This window comes from Thalassophryne amazonica, chromosome 1 (genome assembly GCF_902500255.1).
Source record: "Thalassophryne amazonica chromosome 1, fThaAma1.1, whole genome shotgun sequence".
Lineage (NCBI taxonomy): Eukaryota > Metazoa > Chordata > Actinopteri > Batrachoidiformes > Batrachoididae > Thalassophryne > Thalassophryne amazonica.
Window position 1 is genome coordinate 90,242,831 of NC_047103.1, and position 19,091 is coordinate 90,261,921.

At 39.5% G+C, this 19,091-nt stretch overlaps 1 protein-coding gene across 1 annotated transcript in view; it reads right to left on the reverse strand.

Moving 5' to 3' along the window:
- Window positions 1-14,147, reverse strand: part of map3k8 (mitogen-activated protein kinase kinase kinase 8) — a 30,593-nt gene extending 16,446 nt beyond the window's left edge. Inside the window, exons 1-3 of the mRNA XM_034172421.1 lie at window positions 13,946-14,147; window positions 10,125-10,496; window positions 9,831-10,001 (exon numbers count right to left, since the gene is read on the reverse strand). Of these exons, the coding sequence (XP_034028312.1) occupies window positions 9,831-10,001; window positions 10,125-10,469 (516 nt within the window). The 5' untranslated portion in view covers window positions 10,470-10,496; window positions 13,946-14,147. The remainder of the gene's footprint in view (window positions 1-9,830; window positions 10,002-10,124; window positions 10,497-13,945) is intronic.
- Between the last annotated feature and the right edge of the window lie 4,944 nt (window positions 14,148-19,091).

The following is a 19,091-nucleotide window of genomic DNA, read 5'->3' on the forward strand; positions in this document are numbered from 1 at the left end:
CTGACTCTTTGTCAGCTTGGCTACAGTGCTGAAAAGAAACCTGGGGTTGTTTTTATTTTCTTCAATTAGTGATGAGTAGTAAGATGTCCTAGCTTTACGGAGGGCTTTTTTATAGAGCAACAGACTCTTTTTTCAGGCTAAGTGAAGATCTTCTAAATTAGTGAGACGCCATTTCCTCTTCAACTTACGGGTTATCTGCTTTAAGCTGCGAGTTTGTGAGTTATACCACGGAGTCAGGCACTTCTGATTTAAAGCTCTCTTTTTCAGAGGAGCTACAGCATCCAAAGTTGTCTTCAATGAGGATGTAAAACTATTGATGAGATACTCTATCTCACTCACAGAGTTTAGGTAGCTACTCTGCACTGTGTTGGTATATGGCATTAGAGAACATAAAGAAGGAATCATATCCTTAAACCTAGTTACAGCGCTTTCTGAAAGACGTCTAGTGTAATGAAACTTATTCCCCACTGCTGGGTAGTCCGTCAGAGTAAATGTAAATGTTATTAAGCACTAAGTCAGACAAAAGGTCTGAAAATTCACAGAGAAACTCACAGTAATGACCAGGTGGACGATAGATAATAACAAATAAAACTGGTTTTTGGGACTTCCAATTTGGATGGACAAGACTAAGAGTCAAGCTTTCAAATGAATTAAAGCTCTGTCTGGGTTTTGGATTAATTAATAAGCTGGAGTGGAAGATTGCTGCTAATCCTCCGCCTCGGCCCGTGCTACGAGCGTTCTGGCAGTTAGTGTGACTCGGGGGTGTTGACTCATTTAATCTAACATATTCATCCTGCTGTAACCAGGTTTCTGTAAGGCAGAATAAATCAATATGTTGATCAATTATAATATCATTTACTAACAGGGACTTAGAAGAGAGAGACCTAATGTTTAATAGACCACATTTAACTGTTTTAGTCTGTGGTGCAGTTGAAGGTGCTATATTATTTTTTCTTTTTGAATTTTTATGCTTAAGTAGAGTTTTACTGGTTATTGGTGGTCTGGGAGCAGGCACCGTCTCTACGGGGATGGGGTAATGAGGGGATGGCAGGGGGAGAGAAGCTGCAGAGAGGTGTGTAAGACTACAACTCTGCTCCCTGGTCCCAACCCTGGATAGTCACGGTTTGGAGGGTTTAATAAAATTGGCCAGATTTCTAGAAATGAGAGCTGCTCCATCCAAAGTGGGATGCCGTCTCTCCTAACAAGACCAGGTTTTCCCCAGAAGCTTTGCCAATTATCTATGAAGCCCACCTCATTTTTTGGACACCACTCAGACAGCCAGCAATTCAAGGAGAACATGCGGCTAAACATGTCACTCCCGGTCCGATTGGGCAGGGGCCCAGAGAAAACTACAGAGTCCGACATTGTTTTTGCAAAGTTACACACCGATTCAATGTTAATTTTAGTGACCTCCGATTGGCGTAACCGGGTGTCATTACTGCCGATGTGAATTACAATCTTACCAAATTTACGCTTAGCCTTAGCCAGCAGTTTCAAATTTCCTTCAGTGTTGCCTGCTCTGGCCCCCGGAAGACAATTGACTATGGTTGCTGGTGTCGCTAACTTCACATTTCTCAAAACAGAGTCGCCAATAACCAGAGTTTGTTCCTCGGCGGGTGTGTCGCCGAGTGGGGAAAAAACGGTTAGAAATGTGAATGGGTTGGCGGTGTACACAGGGCTTCTGTTTAGGGCTACGCTTCCTCCTCACAGTCACCCAGTCAGCCTGCTTTCCCGGCTGCTCGGGATCTGCTGGAAGGGAACTAATGGCGGCTAAGCTACCTTGGTCCGCACCGACTACAGGGGCCTGGCTAGCTGTAGAATTTTCCACGGTGCGGAGCCGAGTCTCCAATTCGCTCAGCCTGGCCTCCAAAGCTACGAATAAGCTACACTTATTACAAGTACCATTAGTACCACTGCTAAAGGAGGCCGAGGAATAACTAAACATTTCACACCCAGAGCAGAAAAGTGTGGGAGAGACAGGAGAAGCCGCCATGCTAAACCGGCTAAGAGCTAGTAGCTGCGCTAAGATAGCAGATTCCTAAAAACACACAAAGTGAATAATGTGTAAATAATTTAGAGGTGATTCAACAGAGGGAGTGCTTTAGTTAAGGCACGTGGAGATTATACTGTGAAACAAATCATTATCTAGTTATCTAGATCAATCTAACTACGCAGATTAAACAGCTAACAGATACAGCAAAACACCGCTGTGCTCCAGAACAGGAAGTGATACAGTACCGCAGTGAGAGCCAACCACCCAACAGCTGCAACATGTTCCAGCTGTTTTTTTTTTTTCTTCCACAACAGGGGAGATTACGGCACTTTTTTCACCGTCTACATCATCTAATTTCTTCTTTTTTTTATCTCTTTGTTGAGTTAAGGCATTTTACGCTCCTGTTATAGGACAGTGATGGTAGAGCAGTGGTAAAGTTTCCGTCTGTTAATCAGGGCTTTTGTAAATTCAGGTTTGAATCCTGTGGGTAGCATATATTTAAATTTTTTTTTCCACAGCAGCTGCGCAATGTGTTTCGACATGCTCAATTTGCTCACACTGTGTTCCCGCTGCGACGGTTTCATGCACGCTCCAGCGGGATCATTCACACCTGCCTGACTGTTTCCCTCCTGATGCCAGCTCAGTGTTTTCGTGGTTCGCTCATTTGGGCTGTTTTGCCGTGATTCACCCTGATTCCTACTTATTCTTGCTATGTGTGAAAGGGCCCTTAGGAATGCATGTTTTAAACACGCATTCAAAACTGAAGCTTGACTGTCAATAACAATGCTGGAAACCATCTAAATTTGGGATACAAAGTGAGACATCTGGTCACCCTAATTCCATGTGACAGGGTACCAATTAAACTATCCCTGTGTGTCTCCATGTCATGTCCAGTCATTTGTAGCTCACTTTTGTTTTCTGTGATCATGTTGACTGATCTGACAGAGTTGGAATTCCCAGCTCCCAGGGTCTATTTATATTCATTTGCATATTTAAATGGAGACGTGGAAAGGGAGGAGCTTGGTGTGTGTGCATGTGCGCTCAATTCCATATTCATTGGGATGCACAGTACAAATGGAATGTGCTTGGATCCACGCGTATGCACACATTGATACATGTGAATGTTTTTGTACATACGGCAGTTTCTGGGTTTTGGTGTACGCCATGTTTCAGTAGGAAATCCACGCAAGTCTTTTACATGAGGTCCCTGGTGTCCATTAATGCTACTGCTACTTGTAGATTAAACACTGTGGAAGGGTTGTGTGTTAGGTTAGGATAAGAGAGAACGACGATGTGTCTTTACAGGTGCTGAGAGCCATCAGCCCAGTATTTATCCATGGAGGATAAAGCATGAAACAGATAGGCAAGGGTAAAGCAGTTAAATTTTGGACAGAAATGGTGAAATATCAATGCCACACACACAGCTGTCTACAATATTACGGTGCAACTGAATCACAAGAAGTTAATCAGTATGAAACATGTAAAGTGTGTGTTCTGCACTGAGTGCTGCTGCTTGTTAAAATATGAAGCAATCTGTGTCAGCAAGCTTTGCTCAGTGCATTTGTAACAGCTTGTACTTTACAGAATGTCAAAATCACACTCTGTTGACCCTGGCTGGCCTTGTGTCAATATTTTCCTTATGACTGAAAGAAAGAACGCAGTGTCCCTCCATCACGCAGATACAAAAAAAAAAAAACATAGCACAGACAGAAAAGGGATTGAAGTGACACGCGAGTTGCTTAAAAACAGAATGTGTCTACGAGTACATCAGTTCCTGACCCTTCCCTGCAAAAAAAAAAAAAAAAAAAAAAAAAAAAAAAGATAAACTGTCCAAGACATGGCCCTTCTTCGGATAAAGTAATAACCAGTATAAAGCATCTGACTAACACCAGGTCACAAGACCAGAAAATACTACAACTTTACAACAAATACCCCCAACTTAATAAATAAGTCACTCTTAAAGCCAGAAACTGATAATACGTTTCTGATAACTTGATATCAACCTTTTATATCAGTTTGAAAACTTTGCTGCTTTCATCAGTTCATCCTAATTGGAAGTTTTTGAACACATGTAGAGGATTCAATCTGCGTTGTGTTCCCACTCGCCTCCCTTGGAACGCAAATCACGATCTCCAGCATGGGAGGCGGACACTCCAACCAGTCGGCTAAAAATCCAGGCTCTGGCCTGCATACCCAGAGAATCCTTTGTCTGTTGGGGGAGTGAAGCCTATTGACTACCACATGGAGAGTGACTCCTGCTGGCCTCCTGCACGCTGACAGTCCACCGCCTACTCCAAGATAAGACTTTGAATAGGCACAACATTCAGCGATGGAACAGATTTATTTATATATTTATTTATTTAAAATATTGCTGTAAAATTGTTGTACTGACGCATAATCCAGATTTTTTCAGCTTTAGATCGCAAACTAATGAGCTGACGTTTTCTTAAAATGAGTCTCAGAGAGCAGAGTTCATGGCAGGTGAAGCAGCGAGGCCTCGACTTCTAGTACGAGTTTCCTTTTTTGTCAAAAGCTGCATTTAGGCTCATTTAAAAGAGCAACAACACAAACATGTGACACAAAACCATCTTTCTCACAAAACCATCTGTCTCAGTAAATTTATTTACACCAAACATGATATAACTTTGGTGATTATTTACAATTAAAACAATTATTCACAATTACATTAGGGAGTGTATTTGTACTCTCCAGTATTGTTTTACAACTGACCGTTCAAGCTGCATAAGGGAAGATTGTTATGAAAGCAGATGATGTGATATTGACAGCTGTTCCCACTTTGGACACATTTATTACCACCTGCGTAATTGACTTTTCCCTTCGGGTACCTCAAACTGCAGCACCAATAAGAAAGGAGTGTCAAGCAGAGTTATGTACTTCCCCAAAGGGAGGTGAAACCGACTGCAGGGAATGTGACACTGATGGGACACATTAGTGTACTGTTTCCTCCGGGGAGTGTCTGAAAATGTTTGTTGCTTTGTTGCCTTTGTAGCACTATAATGTGTGATGTCTGTTTGGTGCTCATCCAGTTTTCACTATGATGTTTTTCAAGCTGGGCCAGTATTATGCTTGAAAAAACAATTAACATCCTCAAACCTGATTTAATCACTTCCATTAGCTGTACAGAAGTTTCCACTTTAGCTGAAGAGTGAGGTCATAGTCAACTCTTGTCTTGTTTACAGTCAGCCTGGAGTAGGATTACTTGTTATGAAGTCAAATCTGGGAGCATGTGCTGTTACCACACTGTGCCCAACCCAGTCTCACATCAAGTTGTGCTTCAGCAGCACAAAATATACATTCATCTATTGGTTCGTGATATTGTGACGAAAAGCGCCTCATGTTCGTCACGGCAGCACAAATTCATTCTCATTCATTCCGTGATAGCTGCACGAAATTAAAAGTGAAGCGGGGGGTCGGGGTGGTTATGGTTAGGATGGGGGGAGGAGTAAGATTAGGTTATGGTTAAGGTTATGGTTGGGATTAGGGTTAGGAATAGTGAGTTAAAAAAGCTCTGTCATGGAAATTTGATTCATTTCGTCACGGGAGCACAAAAAAAAAAACAAAAAAAAAAAAACGAGACTGGGCTGCTGTGCCACATCCACAACACCAAGGAACTGCCGAGAGTCTTGGTTGGCAACCACCCAGGCAGACAACCAGTCCATTCCCACGTCTCTAAAATAACCATCTATTTCTTGCAGCCAGGTGAAACATGGACATCCCCCTCATCCTTCTCCAGTCACCGAGTTCGTCAATCATGCACATCACATGTGAAAAAAAGTCAGTGCTGGGACTCCCTCAGAATGCAAGTGATACTCTTCATCTTAGTCTCCCAAAGACGTGGCACAAAAGGTACCAGGTCACTAGTTAGCATCCAAGTGCCACCATCATACAGTAAGACAGGCAACACCAGGACCCTCAAGACTTACACCTTCATTCTCCAACCAAAATATTAGCATCGTCAAACACCTCTGTCCAGTGACCTCAGGATACATAGGTGTCTCTTGATCTAAAAGACTGAGGAGCCAGAGATATGAATGTCACTGCCAAGATAAGGAAATGTCTCTATAATTGCAGGACTTTCACCACATACAGATACACTTCTGATTGCAAAGTTCAGGAAATTATTAAAAGTATGGATCTTAGTCTTGATCCAGGACCATCACAAACCCAGACACTCTGATTCCTCACTTAGCTTTTCAAGTGCTGCAATCAGGGTACCCACTGACTTTGCATGTTGTGGTCACTGTACAAGATGGTTTTGCTACTGAAGATCATTTGTTGCAACTGTCCTCTCACTCTGGGCTGATTGCGCAAATATTTGGTCTACATAAAACATTTTCTTGCAAGACAACATTACAAAATATGTGACATAATGGGTTTCCTGAATTCCAATCTGATGTAAAAAAAAAAAAAAAAAAAAAGTTTAGACCTCACTATTGCACAATTTAGTGTCCTGCACATAAACCCCCAAAAGGTCCAAGGATGATCATTAAATAACATCAGATTATATCTGACCATTCTGATCCATCCAACAGCACAAACTGATGAGGGCAATTTAGGCATGCAGATGGGGATCATAAACTAATGCTTTTTTCATGGGGCCTAATGGATTCAGGTGGACAAGCAAATTTTGTCCGTTAGAATCAAAATCTGCTAAATATATAAAACGGACAAATCAGCTATATATGTTCTCCACTCAGATTGCAATAGCCAATCACAGATTAGCCTTTCTGTCCATCATTTACCTGTATTTTGGCATGCTTGGCGCCAGAAAGTTATGTTGGATCCAAAAGGATCCAAAAAGGCTAGGACCAAAAGTTATATTGGATCGGTTCCCACTGACCAATAGAGTTAGAGCTTACTGCCAACAGCTAGCCAATCAGAGCACGGCATACAAAGGTCAGGAACAAGCTGACAGACGCTGGTTGAAAAAGTGGCAACAAACATGTCAACAACAGCAGAAAATCATCTGCCAGCGAGGTTTGGCAAGTTCACAGAGGAGGAACTGGTGGAAATATTGAACTCCAAGGATGACAAAAACACTAAGAAGGTAGACAAGCAAGCTACTGACATTTTAGAAGCATTCATCGCATCAAAATCGTCGATCACAGCAATTGGAGCTGAATCAACAAACTGTCACTGGACAGAACTTGACAGGCAAGGGCTTGCAAAGTTGTTACGAAAATGCTGAGGTGCAGCTTAATTTGGGAGGGGGGTGGAGAACATAACAATTGATGGATGGCAAGTCGTCCAACATAGAGAAATATTGGATTCAGAAAAGTTATATTGGATGATGCGTAGCCTCCTCCTAATGGACACCTTACCATCCATTAATTGTATAATATATAAAATGGACAAAATCCGTTATATGGATGTAATGGATTAGTTACAGTCAAGAGGCATCGAACAATCTACGGGGAATCCCCAGCACCAATTAGGCTTACATATTTCCTTGATTAAATGCCTGACCTTGAACAGGGGCCTGAGTCTTTTAATGGGCAAGTTAAAACGTCATCTGAAAAAAATAAACGCCTGCCTTAAATAAGCGCCGGGTGCATTATGTGCATTAAAAAAGATTACATTTGGTCAAGTCACTCATTTTTCTAAGTTCTCTGTGGAGTGGTACCTTAAAATCCTAAAGCCTAATTTATCCTTCTACAACTCCATGACTTTGGTGTGCGTGTGACCTTTTTAACTTTCTCCGTCGCGTTGGTGGGTGTCATAATGCAATTTGCCAGAGGAACAGTGGCTTTTTCTGGATCAGTTTGTCCCTGAACGACCTCCACTTCTTTATACAATCATCGACCTCCAAACTAACATTATGGTACAGTATGTGCAATTTCCCTCCCCATGAATTGTGGGTCATTTGCACATCTTTGTAACTTGTCAACTGTGTTGTGAAGTTGGTCAAATTTGCAGACTTTTATGCTAAACGTTCCTTATTTTGATCCATGTTTGAAATGTAATCATTGTGCGTATTGCAAAAACTTTTAAAATATGACAGGAGAGGAAGGAGTGAAAATGTAAAAGTGACAAATCCCAGCCCTTGTGGTCTCCATCGGTTTAGCAGGTGTGTGTCAGGCTCCAGCGAAAGTTCACAGCCACACAGAGCTCTGATCTAAAATGGTTCTCTTTGGTTCGCCACACCCAGGGATATGTGTGAAACTTACCACCATATTACAGTCTAAGCAGCAAGCAGTATTTTGTTCATAACTGCGGCCTTGAATAAAGGACTGCTTATTTTAGGTGCCAGGTCTGAGCATGGTTTGAAAAAAAAAAATGCCCAGGCTTTTAATCAAGGAAGTACGGTACCCACTTTCCTTGAATTGGTGAGTGTCAGTGCTGAACTTTATTTCATACCTCTGTTGTGACTGGGCATGTCCAGACTGCTCTGTCCAGTACATATGAGGGGTTTATTACATGGAAAACCATACAAAAGCATTGGGAATTTTGCTTTTGTCCAGTGAGTGCAAGTATCCGGTTTATACGATGATGGTTTACACGGGTTTTACTGTAGTCTCAGTGAATCCTGCTTTCAAAGGACATAAGCTGAAGGAAGCACAACAGTATTTCTCCCTGGACCAACACGGCATAGATTTTAATAATAATAATAAATACACATTCACAAAAGTCATTGAAATGAGCAAAAAATGTAAACTGTATTAAATTAAAGGCTGCTGGATTGGAGTTGTACACAAACAAGAATCTAGAAGATGTTTGAAAGATCAATTGTGAAACACAGACAAAAGTGAAATATGGCAACATGCATAGTACACAGCTAATTTATTGAGATTTTATCAGTTATCCTTGTACCAACTGGGTCTCTGAACATCTTTATTTTCCAGTACGCCAGCTAATTATACACTGTGCTGTTTTTGTTTATTTTCCCTTCTTCTTCTTTCAGCTTCCCCCGCTCACACAGGGACACCATATCAGATCCAGTACAGGTTTTATGCTTGATGTCCTTCCTAACACAACTCCAGCTCTGTACTGTAAAGTTGCTCACACATCCTGGTTTTCCAAGGTTTGCAATTCAGTTCAATTCAGAAAAATACTTTATTTGTAATTGTCATAATAACACAGTCCTAAGTAACAATGAAATATTTAAAGCAACTTATTACTGATGTAGAAGTTTGCAAGTGCAATGGTGTTTGCATGCATTTTTTACACATGCACACCTTTAATAAAATAGGCCCTAGGTGTCTTGATCAAGGACACAGGTAGCATGACCAGAAATCAAACCCAAGTCTACAGTATATATTGGTAGTTTAACTACTTATCCCGCTGACCTACCTGATCATTACAAATCATGAACACTTGTTTAAGATTCAGTTCTGTTTAAACATTTTTTTTAATTTCAATTATTCTTTTGATTATTGTACTACATCCATCTGCTTTACAAAAACATGGCACATTGATGAGCAAATACCCAATAACAAACATACTACACTACATTATATGTAAGATAGAAGCTACAGACTTTAGAAATAATGTTTTAGCATAAAACAGCAGAAAAAGGATCTGTGTTACAAAACATTGCTGCTGATACAAAGCTATATCATGAAAAAGTACATTAAATAAAATTGATTACACAAATATTATTTTTGTGGATTTTCTTTACTTTTTTCTGAGCTCTGTGTGGATTTCATGTTTGTAACAGAAAGAAGACTCTTCTGGTAAATGAGCATCATAAAAGTTCAGCAATAAGTGTTGTGTTAACAAATGTACTTGCCAGTTGTTTTGGCACATACAGCTGATTACCCAGTTTAGTCAGTACAGACTGCCTTCCCGCTTTGCTCCTTTGCGCTGCATGACTCACCAGTTTGCACGCCATTCTCTTCCTGGTTGTGGTATCTTGTGCTAAGTGAACTTTTCCGAAGGAACCCTTGGGCACAAGACCAGATCCATGGTTCTTGTAGGTTAATTTCCATGGAAAAAGAACAACATCCCTGTTGATCTGGTAGTGACCGTTTTTTATAGCCATATACGACTGCAAACAAGCAAATTAAAAACAATAAGTAGGTATGGGTTAGTCAAAATAGAAACAGTAGATTTTTTTGGGGCGTTTCTTTATTTATGGAAATATGCAAAGCAAAGCAGAAAGGGTTGTCACCTTGTTGAGTAGGATTCCCATCTCCTTGGACAGATGCTGCAGGCCTGCTGGCTGCATGTTGGACAGCAGATTGACAAAGGACAGGAGGTCTGCCACCGTCCCGTAACGAACTCCACCACCCTCATCGGCATAACTGTACTGACTCCTCAAACTCTCCGAGTCCTCAAACTCTCCTGCTTCCTCATTCACCACATCCATCTTCCCCAGGGATAGTCCATGTTCTCCAAAACACAAGCCTGCTCCATCCTCTTCAATCTGATAAAGTCTCTCTGCAGCATTGATAATGTCCTCGATATTCATGTGAGCCAACAGAAGCTGTATTCCATTATCATATTTGTAATCCATCCTGATTCTTGACTTGTACTACTGCACCTTCAGTGAAACATGGGGAGGTCAACTTCTGGTAACTTTTCAGTTTATTTCAGAATTAACAGGCATACAATGAAAGAAAATATGAACTTGTAAATGTGAGGAGAGCATTGCACAAAAGGCTTAAAGTCATCATCATTAAATATAACATCCTTTTCAAATACCAGGATGATATTTGAAAATGACTAAGTAGTGTTATAACACTATATATAACTTATGTGAGTCCAACTAGTCTTGCTGATGTGAAAGATGAAAGAACTGGAGCCTGACCGGTATGGATTTTTAGGGGCCCAATACCAATATTAGGTCGTAAAAAATTTATTAAAAATTTATGATACCAATACGTCTGCCATTATGATAAATAATTTTATATACATACTCGTATAAACCCAACAACCAACCAATGTACATTACACTGCCTTCACTCAGATTGCCAATCAACACCTTCCATTACTCAGCATTTGCATATAGTAGACTTCTGATCTATTTCAGCCACACCTATCTGGCGGAAGAACGACCACTTGTCACTTGCTATAAACTGCCTACTCTGATTGAAAATAAATGCCAGTTGGTCGCTTAGCTTCTGTCTCTTATAGTTAATCTGACCAAGAGGTAATGGGTGTCCCAGGCATGCTAATGCTGTCAGACCACCCTCTACTTGCTAAACTATGTAATATCATTATTTCCAACTGCCAAAGTGTTTTTTCTGTATTGTTTGCTTCATAAAATAAAAGTTTTCATAATGGCAAAAAGAATGCAGGTGTCAATATGTTCGTGAAAGGCTCATATCAGCCGATGTTATCGGTCAACTGGTATATCAGCCAGGCTCTAAAAAAAACCTAGAAGGACCTTAGCTGTTTGCTGCACCCAGCTTTCATTTTCTTAATTTTCATGTAGAAAACATGACTGAGTAAAGATGAAGCAGTACTGTTCGAGCAACCAACAGAAACCTGGAATTTAAATGACAAGATGGGGTCACTGTCGGAGTGCAACACTGATGATTTACATGTTTGCCACAGATCCGTGCATGCAAATAAATTCTTTATGATCAGTGAAACTATAATATATGGTTCTCTGTGGACTTGACATTTGATCAATTCTGTCCAAAATTGAACCACTTTATATTTGAACAATACAAAACCCTGCAATCATGTTTAATCCATATTAGCTCCAAACATTTTGAGTAAAACTGATATTTTTAAAGCTTGCCTTTGACCTTTCAAAATTACCAAAGTGAAAAGGTTATGTGACCATTATCAAGGTGATATATGACTTTAGATTAGTGTTTAATAGATACCATAGGTGTACTCATAACAAATTCCCGACCTTTCATGGTCACCTACAATCAAAGATCATGTGACTACTATAAATGTGCTATCTGCAAAAGGGCAAAACTGCACTCTGTGCCACAGAAGAACAACACAGTGATACATGAGCAAGTCAATCACAGGGCAACATTTCCTGATATGGAACCTTGTGTTCTGACTGAAGTTGTGGATTTGTTTGACGATAACCTTCAAAGCATTTGAAACAGCTCTACTTAGTGATTTCAGAGGCTACAAGAGTCTGAAAACAACTATAAACTGCACCAGTTGGGTTTTGTTCTGTCATTAGGTATCCAGTATACATGACTGGGATCTCATGTTTTTTTTCATTAACATTCAGTCCGAACATCTCACAAAATGTAGTGTTGTTTTTGATCACATGAACTAGATTAAGTGAATATAGCAGACTGTGAATGTGCCAAATCAAATCATTTGATGTGAGATTTCGGCTCCTTACTGTTTAATGAGCCGTCTGAACGTGTCAAGTTTAATTTATGTATTTTTCCTATTGCCTTCCTTTATGTATGTACTCAGAGATCAGATTCAGTTCTGATTTCATTCTGCTTTTTATGTCATTACTGGTGATATGACTGCTGTGAGAACAGATAATGGTCACTTACAAACAGAAAAAAAAAAGGATTCAGGAACAAATAACACAAGGACTCAGAAATGGGCAGACTGTCATCATAAACTGTACCGATGAAACAAGGACCAGAAGGAAAGTCAGCACTGCAGAATCACTGGCATCGACAACAGGCGTCTGTCTTCATATGTCAGAAGTAAGTAAGAAAATGGTATGACCACTTTTCATCTTTAAAAATGTAGAACTGTTTTAGGTGGTAAAAAAACATTATTATTTTTTGGTGATCACTTGTGTTTTACAAAGAAACGAGAGTGTGTGTGTAATCCAATTTGTATAATAATTTTCCAGCAGCTTGCATCACTCTTTTTGTTGTGATATACACTGACAAAATCATAATAGCAATAATAATAATAATAATAATAAAAAAATGAGGCTTATCTTCATAATTAACTGGTTAATTTGATGGAGAAAAAGAATCACATTTGATTTCATTGGCATGAGAATGTTAGGAACATTTCAGTTTAGATTTTCTTTTGATCCCCAGATGAAGACCAAAAATTAGGGAGAAAAAAGGGAAATGCTACATTATCAAATTTCTGTAAAACCTAAAACCTTTGCAGATTTGTTAATGCTAAATAGTTGCACATTTAACCTAATATGTAAAACATCAATCTAAATATTTAGCTAAATGCTGAAACAAATATGCACCTTAATAAAATTGTTTCTCCCTGAAAGACAGATTAATATAGCATATAATGACAGACATTTAGCATTTGAGGGCATGTTTATTCAAATGTGCAATTCACTGATGTTTTGTATAAGAGTTATATTGCAGCCTGTGGTCTTTTGATGTCAATTTCAATTACAATTTTAGGGGCACTTCTAAAATATTAATATTAATAATAAAATATTTTTTTTTAAATGGCTGATTGTGCAAAATTGTGTGTGTTTTTTTTGGGGGGGGGGGGTCTCGCCCAGGGAGTAATTCAGTGTGGAACCACCACTGACCACAACAAGGCTGCGCTACTTACAAACATTATTAATGTGGCTACGTACGATCAGCAACTTCCAAAGAGAAACTGTAGTCATTTTTTTCTGTCCATTGCTCGTTTGTTGCAGCTATGTAGAAATGATTAATATGTATATTGAAGCACCTAATTTTATAGGCACATTTTTTACATATTATGTCACCACAGCACTAAAAAAAAGAACAAAAGGAAAGAAGTCAAGAGGCCGCTGTCTGGTCCGGATGTGAAGACAACTTTAAAATTTAATTCTTAATTTAAATCTCAGTCACAGTGATGTTGATGTGAAATCACAATTAGAATTTTTCTATGATTCTTTAATACATAGCTACAATTTTGTTATAATTATTTGTTTGTTTGGTTTGAACTAGACAATCGACAACTAAATGTGATCACAAAACAAAAGAGTAACAAAATCAGGAAGTAGTTAAACACTTTTAGAAATTCTTTCCATCAAGGTTCCAGCAAAAGACACCAAAAACCAGAGTTTATAACCAAACCAAGCTGAAGTCTGCTTACCAGAGTGGATGTTTTTGGAGCTTCTGTGGTCGCTCCGTGTTGACTTTTCAGAGTCCAAATCCAGTCTGACAGTGTGTGTGTGCGTGTAGGAGGAAGTGAAGAGGGGAAGTGTGTTTGTTCATGTCACATAGCTGAACTCTGTGTCAAGCTTTCATTTTCCTTTTCTGCTCCACCATCAAACGAAAAGCACCGAGTATGAAACAGGGATCCAGCTTCCACAGAAATGTTGGGTATTTCCTTTGGAAAGAGCTCTGTGTGTATGTGTGTGTGTGTGTGTGTGTGTGTGTGTGTGTGTGTGTGTGTGTGTGTGTGTGTGTGTGTGTGTGTGTGTGTGTGTGTGTGTGTGTGTGCGTGTGTGTGTGAGAGAGAGAGAGAGAGAAATGTAAAATATGCAGGTCCGAGAAACCCCCCTGTGCTGTGGACTGCACAAATGTGAGTGAGTCCATCCCCATCTTGTGTAAACAATAAATGCTGCAAAAACAAAATGTGCAGAAGCTAACTGCTTTCATCCATCAACTAAATAGTTTTTGCACCCCTGATAATTTTCATGATTTTACTTTATAAATCATTGGTTGTTTGGATCAGAAATTTCAGTTAAATATATCATATAGCAGACGAACACACTGATATTTGAGAAGCGAAATGAAGCTTCTCGTATTTACAGAAAGTGTGCAATAACTAAACAAAATTGGGCAGGTACATCAATTTGGGCACCCTTGTCATTTTATTGATTTGAAAACATTTAGCAGTAATTATTGGAACACAAAATTGGTTTGGTAAGCTCATTGACCCTTGGCCTCCTTACACAGGTGAATCCAATCATGAGAAAGGGTATTTAAGGTGGCCATTTACAAATGTTTCCCCTCTTTGCATCTCTTCTAATGAATGGCAACATGGGAGTCTCTAAACAACTCTCAAATGAACTGAAAACAAAGATTGTTCAACATCATGGTTTTGGGGAAGATTACAAAAAGCTATCTCAGAGATTTCAGCTGTCAGTTTCCACTGTGAGGAACATAGTGAGGAAATGGAAGACCACAGGCACAGTACTAGTTAAGGCCCAAAGTGGCAGGCCAAGAAAAATCTCAGATAAGCTGAAGTGAAGAATGGTGAGAACAGTCATAGTCAACCCATAGATCTGCTCCAATGACCTACGACATGATCTTGCTGCAGATAGTTCTCTGTGCATTGTTCAACTATACAGCGCACTTTGCACAATGAGATGCTGTATGATGCTGTAATGCGAGGAAGCCTTTTCTGCGTACAGGCCACAAACAGAGTAATTTGAGGTATGCTAAAGCACATTTGGACAAGCCAGCTCTCATTGAAAGCTATAGGAAGTGTTTACAGGCTGTTATTTCTGCAAAAGGGGGATCTACTACATATTGATGTATTTTTTCTGTTGGGGTGCCCAAATTTATGCACCTGCCTAATTTTGTTTAAAGAATTATTGCACACGTTCTGTAAACCCTATAAACTTCATTTCACTTCTCAGCTATCACTGTGTTTGTCTGCTATATGATATATTTAACTGAAATTGCTGATCCAAACAACAAATGATTTATAAAGGAAAATCATGGAAATCATAAGGGGTGCCCAAACTTTTACATGCAAGTGTATTTATGAGGACAAACCCTATTGTATGTGGTAGGGGTGGGGCGAAATTGATTCTGAGATGCATCGTGATGTGGATGTGGACATGGATGATTCTGAATGATTCACGCATGTCAGTAATTGATTTTCTAAACATTAAGTGTGGGTGTTGGAATGGGGGTGCTGGCTACCCTTAACAAGTGCTTTTCACATCCCTAATGTAAACCTGTACTTCTGTTTTACTGGAGTCACTTTTGATCCAGAATGTATTTCAGTACATATGCCGTATGATTTTGTGACAGCCACTTTGTCGTTAGAGCACACCGTCTGACGTCTGACATTTCACTTGTCTCTTCTATGACATTAAAATCAGGGACTGCAAAGATTGTTGCTTCCACAAACTTCTCAAAGAGCTCAGACTGTGACAACTATATATTTAACATAGTTAGATGCATGACTACAAATTTTGAGAGTATATTAAGTAAAACTGGTGAATTTAGATTCCATGTTAATGAGGTGAAACCGGACATTGTATTTGTAACTGAAACATGGTTAAGGGCCCCTTCACACATAAGGCGAAGGTTGAACAAAGTGCACACTTAGTCCGCATGATGCAAGAATCGTGTGCAAACTGTGTAATGTCGTCCATGCCTCCAACGCCTCGTACACCTGTGGCTACAACTATATGCGTACACAAACGCCTTAAAGACAAAGTGTGCACTGTGCGAACCCATTGCACCCTCTCGCGGCAGGTGCTGGCCAAATTCCAGGTGACACACGAACATCTAACACCACTCGCGTGGCACATAGACAATGTGTGGCCAGTCACACTCTTGGCATGATAACAGACTACAGACAATCAGTTTCGTACACAGAAAATCACCACTGTAAAACGAACACTGCCAGTGTTAAATTAACACTACCAGTGTACATATGGCCCTACTCTGGCCAGAGTGGGACCATATGTGCGTGCCGAGCCTGTGCCTGTGCTGTGCACGCACATGGACAGGCTGCTCCTAGGTTGAAATGGACCATCAGATCAGAACACGCAGCGGGTGATCTCACTGTCATGTCACGCATGTGAGCTCTGTTCCACATGACACGGTGTCCTGCGACACGTCATCCACAAAATGTGTGCACGGCCGGTTGGAGACGCACCAGCAGATGTGGACATGAATGAGACGAGCCAACTGCTTCTCATGCATGTCTTTTCATGACTGTATGACCAAGGGTCATTTACAGAGGAAACAGAATGGATCATATTTGTATTGCTCCCCTTGATAAATGCGGTGTTTTGATATGGTGTGTGTTTTTTTTGTAATACTTCCATGTCCTTCCTGATATGAGACAGATTCCCGCAGCTTTCAAAGAACAGCTCTGTCGCTCAGTGGTAAAGTCTCTGACTTGCAATCAGAGCTTTTGAAAGGCATGAGTTTGTGTCCAGTGGGTGGTGTGTTTCTCTTTAAAAAAAAATTATTCCACATAAGTGGCATGATGTGGTTCCACAGGTACCAACTGGTTTTAATTTTTTGTTATTCTACATAAATGGCACGATGTGATTCTACAGGTACCAGCTGTTTTTATTTACCTATTTATTTATTTATTCCACATAAGCGGCGCAATGTGGTTCCACACATACCAGCTGGTTTTATTTTGTATTTCTTCGACATAAGCGGCGCCATCTGCTGAACCTTGCACTGTTCCTGCTTGACAGACACCGGCGCGTGCACAAACTCTCGCACCGGGCTTGTGCACACCTGCCCGTCAGCGTGTTGTTTCGTGGTGCGCTAATTTTGAAGTGTTTCACACTGTTTCGCTGTAATTGACCAGACGTTGACCAAACTTCACACTATGCCTGAATGGGCCCTAAAATGTGACATACAAGATTGTCTTTTAAAAATACCTGGTTTTAAATTTCATGAAAAGATCCTACTGATATTAGATGAGGTGATATACTTAATTAATGGTGAGAGACCACATAGAGGTTGAGTTATGTAATGAGTTAAATGACATGAATGTCAAAGATGATTTGGATGAAAGGTGATTGTGGTAAAGCTGACTTACTTGGCGTGGTGTGTGGAAAGGTTGATGCAAGTGAAGAATATAATGTAAGCCTGTTAAACCAATTTGGCATTGCTAGTAAAATCTGAAAAGGTGTATTACTGATTAATGGAGATTTTAATTTGCCCAACATTGACTGGCCAAACTGTACTGTCAATGAAGGTGAAAAATCTTTTTTTGCAAAGATTTTATGATAAACTTTGTGATTTATTTTTGTGTCAAAACATATTAGAACCTACTAGACAAATGGGGAACTAATAGCCCTAGTTTTTTGGATTTGGTTATTTCTTCATCACCAATGAACATGAGCAAAGTTAATATGTGTTGTCCAATTGGTAAAGCTGATCATAGTGTATTGACATGGGTTTTTCATACTAGGGTGAGCATGGTATGTGACAAAGGTAAAATATGATTATAATATGGCAGACTTTTAAAAAAATGTGTAGCCTGCTTAGTAATGTTGATTTGTCTTTTGTTTTGTTAACACAAACAAATTAATAATCCCATTAAAGAATGTGTACCTCTGATTAAAATAATAAGTGGCAGTTAGGTTAATCCACCCTGGTTAAATTTACCAGTCAAGAGGTGTATTAGGAAATATATTTTGCTTGGAAAAGGTATCAGGAAACTAAAACCTATGTTAGATACCAAGAGTATGTAAAAGAAAGGAATGCAGCTAACAAGAAGATAAGGGTTTCCAAGACAGACTTTGAAAAAACCTTTGCAAAAGGGTAAAAAAGAACATGAAGGCCTTTTACATGTATGTAAACAGTAAGACAAAAAGTAGATCAAAAAATGATCAACTTAAAGGTCAAAATGTTGGCATTTACGAGGCTATTACTGTTGCTTTTTTCAGTTAGTCTTTCTAAAAGAAGATGCTAAAAGATTCAGTTTAATGATTTTATGTACTGCATTTATGGTGAGGAAGTGTGTGAACCTTTCAACTTTAATGGTCCAGTTAGTGATATTGTATTTTTCTCTCCTGAAGATGTAAAAAAGCTACTGTTATTGATAAATCCCAACAAATCAATGGGTCCTGATGAAGTTCACCCTCGAGTACTTAAAGAATCAGCTGAGGTTATTTACTTTCTTTTGTACTGTATTTTGAGGTTGTCCTTAGACCAGTGCAAACTGCCTGAGATTTGGAAGCGTGCAAATGTTACCCTTATTTGTAAGAAGTGGGACAAACCTGCCACAGGTAACTACAGACCGGTAGGTTTGGCATCCCAAGTTTGCAAATTATGTGAAAAACTTGTTAGGGACAAAATTGTAATTTTATTGAGAAATTACTATCCAATGAACAATACGGTCTTTGAAGACAGATCCTGTCTTACAAATTTTCTTGTCACCTTAGTGGAATGGACAAAACTGTATGACAATGGCTATCCATTTGATGTTCTTTATTTAGATTTTCAAAAAGCTTTTGAGTCTGTGCCGCATGGGAGATTGGTGTATAAATTACTTAAGTATGGCATTGTAGACAAGCTTTGTA